The sequence below is a fragment of the Hylaeus volcanicus genome, chromosome 9 (assembly GCF_026283585.1).
Source record: "Hylaeus volcanicus isolate JK05 chromosome 9, UHH_iyHylVolc1.0_haploid, whole genome shotgun sequence".
NCBI lineage: Eukaryota > Metazoa > Arthropoda > Insecta > Hymenoptera > Colletidae > Hylaeus > Hylaeus volcanicus.
The window spans coordinates 2,723,030-2,729,670 of NC_071984.1; the positions used below are offsets into that span (position 1 = coordinate 2,723,030).

Below are 6,641 nucleotides of genomic sequence, written 5' to 3' on the forward strand. Positions count from 1 at the left end.
TTAAAAATGGGATGTATCAATTTTAGTACTGATGTACGTTTCAGGGGGTATATTGTTAAATGTTCTTAAAGAAAACCACTCCTAGGTGGGGTCAAGTATATTGTTTCTTACCGAGACATATCGATACATTACCACAATGTGGTAAATAGAATGTAAAATGGCGCCATCTAGAAAGAAACTATCGATGTCAAACCCCGAAAACTAGTTCCAGCTATCCACCACTAGATGGCTACTCGTTCCAGCGAAAACACCGGGAACCCACAAGACAAACTACGATAATTTAAAAAAGGATAGTTGACCATAAAACGCAAACCATTCCAATTACAATTCAACTGCATATATTAAAAAATATTTAATATATTATGTTCAATATTAAATATCCTATATTAAAGTACTGCTTTCACTTCGGTTCAATCAGAGTTATATTATTTAGTATTCACATATTTTTTTTTTTCTTTTTTTTTGTACAAAAACAAATGATTTCCTTCCACGACGAGTAAAACAGATTAATCAAAAATACTTGATATCTTATTATTTGTTATTTGCACAGCTTTCGTAAAATAGCGATTATTCCGTGTTAGTTCGTACGCAGGTATCCAGATACAAGGTGCCACGGCAGAATAAAACAAGCCGTTCGTTATTTTACATCGAGATATCTGTACAAATTAGGCACTCGTTTATCCTTACAACGTTGAATATACATAAAATGTTTCGAGCGCTACGGATCCCAACGTCTCAACGCTAGCGAAACAGGCGGTTGTCGCAGTCGGTTTACAATCGATTAAAATAAAAGATGCAGACATGGTACAAATGCGGAGGATGTATGATGAATGGATGTACAATAAATAGCAAGAATCGTTTCAAAGAGTCAAGACACACAACGTAGCTAAAACCTACTATTTACACAAATTGTTATATCAAAATATATGATAAATTTTTTTTTTTTTTATTACACAATTAGTTATCTTATATTATACTTCTTTCTTTTTTTTTTTTTTTTACTGAGCTAAAAAATATCATTCGAAAAATTACACCTCGTCGGACGCGAGCACCTCTCTGTCGACAGCTGGCGAGGACGATTTCTCCTTTCGCTCCTCTTCCTTCATCTGCAGAGCCACGGCTGACTCGAGCACCCGTATCCTTCCCTCGTGTTTCACGATCACCGCTTTCAACTTCCTTATTTCCTCGGTGAACTCCTTCAGCATCTCCTCCTGGAGGAACATACTCTTTTGAAGAATTCATTTCTAACAGAACAAAAAATGGAGATTACATCTAGAATAAACGCACTGTAACGCCCGCCGACGCCTGCGTAGCGTTCTGCGACGAATTCGAGGCGACTTTCGCTCCTTTACTGAGGATATTCGACTTTTTATGCACTTTCAGCTCGTTCTTGGCTACGGAGGGCTGATAACCGTCTCGCAGGGATATCAGCACGGGATCACCGTCGGCTCCGCTTTCCCATTCCTCGGCGGAAATTGCAGCGGTGTCCCCGGGCGTGTCCGGATACAAGTCTTCTTGGAAGAGCTCCGACTAAAAGTCAACGACACAACGTTACGATCATTAAAACAAACGAATTATTTTTATTATATTTGATTCATATATGAGAAATACCTTTCTCGGCACCGTCATAGAAATGACCTGGCAAAAGCCAGAATTGTTGAGCCGGTAGAATCTAGATATTTCACAGCTATTAACATCACAGCCTCGTTTTGGCATCATTCCTATGCCTCGTTGAGGATCAGGAGTTTGAAACGTATTTATATAGTGAACGAAGGGGGGCTCGGGGGTAATCTCGAAGTATCGAATCACAGAGTCACCCTTCCCGCACAAGTACACTAGGTTCGTATCGGGATCGTACAGGGGAAACATAACTCCGTTACTCGTGTCCAATTCTACCATAACTATAGGCTCGCCTAACATGTCGGGGGCGCGCAGCGAATACTGTCTCTCGGACATTTTGCTGAAACCTGTTGTAAAGATCAAGCCTCCCCTGCAAACATAGCAAACAGAACCTTGTCGACAGAGAGTATTGGTTGGACGCAGACATTTTTCAAACATACAACATACAAGGTGTTCGCTTGGAAACATTTTCAGCTGAATGGCTCGAAAAGCATGGAAAACATTAAGAGAAAAGTGTAGAACATGTTTTTAGGGGTCTCAAGAGGGAAAGAGAGGAGGATAGTAACAGTTTTTTTATTTGCGTGGAGATTAAATCATTTGGAGGTCAATCTTTTTTTTTTTATGCGATGAGGTACTTTCATTATTTTATTCTCACAGCTAACAGACAAATTTAAAGGTGTATAATAATATTCACCTGAAGGTCACCTTAAGAGGAGTTATTATTAAGAAATCAAGGAGAGTTAAATTGTTCGAACAGAAACTCTTCGGTTCCAATATTACCAAACGCACACAAAGTATCTCGAGGTCATATTTTTCAAAGTTTCAAACTCATCAATCTTTTTTAAACAGAAGAGGATATTTCAATCACAAATCTCATCGATCTTGCAACAATAACTCCTCTTAAGGTCACCAGTTTCCTTAGCTATAAGAGTACAATAATAAAAATATATCCCTTTAAAAGAAAAAAAAAAAACAAAGCTGATCCCCCTTGAAACCCTGTTTTACACTTTCTTTAACATCTTCCATACTCTTTGAGACATTCACCTGAGAATGTTTCAAGCAAACACCCTGTACGAACACTCTTACAAGACGTAACTTATCTCTAAATACTCTACACTTATGCTACGTAATTCCTTTCAACGTGTTCAACGTTCTTATTTAAGTTAATCATCAAAACTGAATAACATCCACCTTGTTACAACATTTGGGAACTATCGCATAAATTTCTTTGTGTTAAAAGCACACGTGTCACCTTACGTAAAATATAGCTTGAATTATATATATATATATAAAAAAAAAAATGAAAAGAGAGAACTATATTTGGTATGTCGGATTATTTAATGTTGTATTCGAATGAGAATCAGCGTACCAGCTGAATTACTGATCTATACCTGAATCGTTCGTCTGCCTTTCGAAACAGATATCAACAGCATTCAAAATTCTAACAATCGTCTCATTTTGAATGCAGAAAATCACACTATCGTTACAATGTGCTCTGTATTAGTGTAGTTACTTCGCTGCCTCTTGGACTTATACACATATTTATTCAATCGACAGAGATGTTATACTTTAAATTAGTAATCTGAGGTACAATACTTACTGCAATTCTTATGTAGATATTACACAGCGGACATCTTCATATTTTTCATTTACTTAAGCTGACATCCTCCCGATGTTGTGATTTCTTGCAGTTTTCCATTACAAAAATACCAAATTCTCGCGCTACAGAAATTGGAAACACCATGTTCAAATGAAAAACAAAAATACTCTCAACGTGCGAGTAGAAGCGTTTTACGAAACCTCTACGAATACTTCTTCTAAGAAACATTAATCGCATGTACGATCAAAAGACATTGTAGACCGCTAAAAAGTTTATGGAATTATTAGTCTTATTGCTGCAAGTGGTAATTAAAATAAATATATGTTGTTCTATTTTATCCTAGATATATATATATGTATATATATATATACTTATTGTGTAAAAAGGCGGATGTATATTGTTTGATGATTATTCGATGTGAAAAAATATGTTGACAGTGTTTTGCATACTAATAATAAATAGTTATCTTAGAAACATTTCGACAGAAATACTCGTATTAAGTTGATTCGTAATATTAATTTATACAAATATGTACAAAAATGTGCTAAAAGAAGATCGATAAAAGTTTGGAAGACGATAGCACACCTATTAAATAAAGAAACATAATTTCCTTAAATTATTTCAGTTACTCACACCGATTAGTTAATACTCTTTATACAAACACTGAGATTAATGTTAGAAGCAATGTTTAAATCGTATCTGTAAAATGTTTCTTCAAATTATAGCGTGAGTTATTAATTATTAAATTGCTCAACCATGGAACCATTTGCTAATTGAAAAAATCAATTTTTTTTAAATATCAGCTTATAGTGGATGACGAGACAAAACCTTTTTTGTACTTACAGTTTATTCACAGGATGCCTAGTTTCGAAAATAAAAATTGAAAAGTTACAAGTATGTTGCAAAAATTGAATTTCAGGAAAAGGGTCTTTTAAGTTTTATTTTTTATTTTTGAAACTAAACGTCCTATGAACAAATTGTAAATACAAAAAAAAGCTCAGTCCTATCGTTCTCTATAAGCTGATATTTTTTTAAAAATTCATATTTCTATGTCTCTTGGAATTTCCAGCAAAAATCGTCCCACGGTCAAAGGATTTGCAAGCTATAACGCAAAGATTCATAGCAACTCACGATTAAGATTACGAAGAGTTAAAAAATAGAAGCAGATTGTACCAATCGAAAGGAAGTTTACATACCTGAGAAAAATTGCACGCGTAGCCTTACTACCTTCGTGTGCAATAGCTTCTTCGACAATTTCCCCCGATCTAGGATCCAACAGACGAATCTTTTTATCCTTACACGTAGTGACTAATCTGGAACCGTCCCAGTTCCAGCACGCAGAGTAAATCATATCTGGATGACAGTCTATCCGCACTATGGCTTCCCCTGTGCCAACGTTCCAGATCAGGACAAGATTGTCCGATCCAGCAGTGAGCAGCACATTCAGAGCAGACGGATGCCATAAGACGAGGCCAACTCTGCGCTGATGCTGCTGGAGGTCTACCACTGATTCCGTTAGTGTCCTGGAAATACCACCATCCGGTATTTGCCATACTTTAACTACGCAGTCTTCTGATCCGGATGCTATGACATTGTCGTTATGAGGACACCATGCGATATCTAACACCGGACCTTTGTGGCCACCGACTAGGGGGTAATCTGCTGGTATGCGGCCTGCCTATAATAATTGCAAACTATCAGAACTATGGTAGAACATTCTGTGTCGGTTAGTGTAAGGAGGAAAGCATAAACCAGTAGTGTTCAGCCTATGTTGTGATTTGACTAGATCGCTTGTAGATTAAGAATCATAGATAAAAATGAGTAAAGGGACTTCCTTCACACTGGTGCATTCAAGGAAGATTTCTATGCAAATATAGAGCTACTCTTTTACTTGGAAAGGATAAATAGAAACAAAGCTTCTCTAGATACTAAAGCACAATGCGATAAGAGCATTCAAGAAAGCACTCAGAGCTAACTACGCATTCTACGCAAACACAGAGTTACTCTTTTACTCGCAATGGATAAATAGAAGCGAAGCATCTCTAGATACTAAAGCACTTTACGCGATGCATTCGAGGAAGTGCCCAGGGGTAACTAAGCATGCAACGCAAGAGCGTGACTGGTTTACGCAAACATAGGCCTACTCCTTTACTCTCGAAGCCTCTCTAGATGCTCTCTAGCACGATGCGATAGAAGGAGGCTTACTTTGTTGTGCGGTAAGACGATGAAGGCTCCTCCGCCAGCAGACTCCACGATGATGGCGAGGAACTTTGGATTGACAGCGCAGAAGGTGGAGTCCCACGAGGACTTGGACACCCTTATATTGTCGTAGCACTGCTCGCGTTTAAGCGGCGTTCCGTACACGTGGCGGAACTTGCTGCTGCGCACAACACGGAACGACATGTCTGCACCTGAGGAAAAGAGGAAAATAGGAATGAGAGGCGACAGACGATTAACCTAAACGTTACGGTGCTGGGGGGTACCTTGGCGTGTTAGTGTTACGATTAATTATTACTTTTAATAAATCTATCGTTACGTGTCCACCGCAGGCGTGGGCGTCGCGCGGACCATCCCCGTTTTATAAATAGTATCCTCACCCTCGACGTGTCGAAATGAGCGCGATCGGGAATCGAGAATATCTAATTTTTTTTTTTTTTTCCGAGTCCTGCCCGAAAACTTTTATCGCTGTTTACGGCGGACTCAACGCGGCCGACTGGCGTAGACACAGTGCTGCCAATTATCGCGAATATCGCCGGAAAATGCCGTATAGACCATAATTGGCGAATCGAAAAATAGATCCACCCCGAAAATAAACCAGCCGCTTTTATATGACGATGATTCACGCGCGATCGTCGCACGCGTTCCACGATTTCATCGCCATTTACCGAATACCGTACGAAACGCGATTCGGTACCGTGGTTTCGACTTACGGGGTCTTTAACGCTCGATCAGCGATCTCTACTTATGACGAAAGGAATGCGGTCGCGACTAACGGAGATATTTCTTTTTTGGCGATACTTTAAATTAAAGTCGCCTCGAAAATAGGTGAAACGGTATTCTAATGATCGTGGAATGTATTAGGCGTACATTGCACGTGTTTTCTATGTTATCGGAGGTCGTAGAGATAGTCCATTAATTTTAAATAACTAATTCTGTTGAAAACAGCACGTCGTCATTTTTCGCAATTCTGCGAAAGAGGTTAAAACTAACCTAAAGGGAGTATGATGATAACAAAGAGAAACATCGAACAATAAACAATCGAAATTTTATCAATCCCTTCCTTGATATCATCTAAACCATAGATCATCAATAAATATTATAGACAAGCCTGCAGATGTCCCGCCATTAGACAGAGAAAAGAAATTCCTACGCTTTCTCTCTCTCTCTCTCTCTCTCTCTCTCTCTCTCTCTCTCTCTCTCT

At 38.4% G+C, this 6,641-nt stretch overlaps 1 protein-coding gene across 7 annotated transcripts in view; it reads right to left on the reverse strand.

Moving 5' to 3' along the window:
* Positions 1-517: 517 nt before the first annotated feature.
* LOC128882024 (coronin-1C-A) overlaps positions 518-6,641 on the reverse strand; it is an 8,787-nt gene continuing 2,663 nt past the window's right edge. For 4 of the 7 annotated variants that reach the window (XM_054133567.1, XM_054133571.1, XM_054133569.1 and 1 more), the window contains exons 2-6: positions 5,426-5,631; positions 4,417-4,898; positions 1,612-1,990; positions 1,288-1,530; positions 518-1,211 (exon numbers count right to left, since the gene is read on the reverse strand). In XM_054133567.1, coding sequence (XP_053989542.1) covers positions 1,029-1,211; positions 1,288-1,530; positions 1,612-1,990; positions 4,417-4,898; positions 5,426-5,623 — 1,485 coding nt within the window. In that variant the 5' untranslated portion in view covers positions 5,624-5,631 and the 3' untranslated portion in view covers positions 518-1,028. Of the gene's footprint in view, positions 1,212-1,287; positions 1,531-1,611; positions 1,991-4,416; positions 4,899-5,425; positions 5,632-5,703; positions 6,125-6,641 lie in introns of those variants that run through there. The other 3 variants (XM_054133566.1, XM_054133568.1, XM_054133565.1) reach the window with 3 other exon arrangements.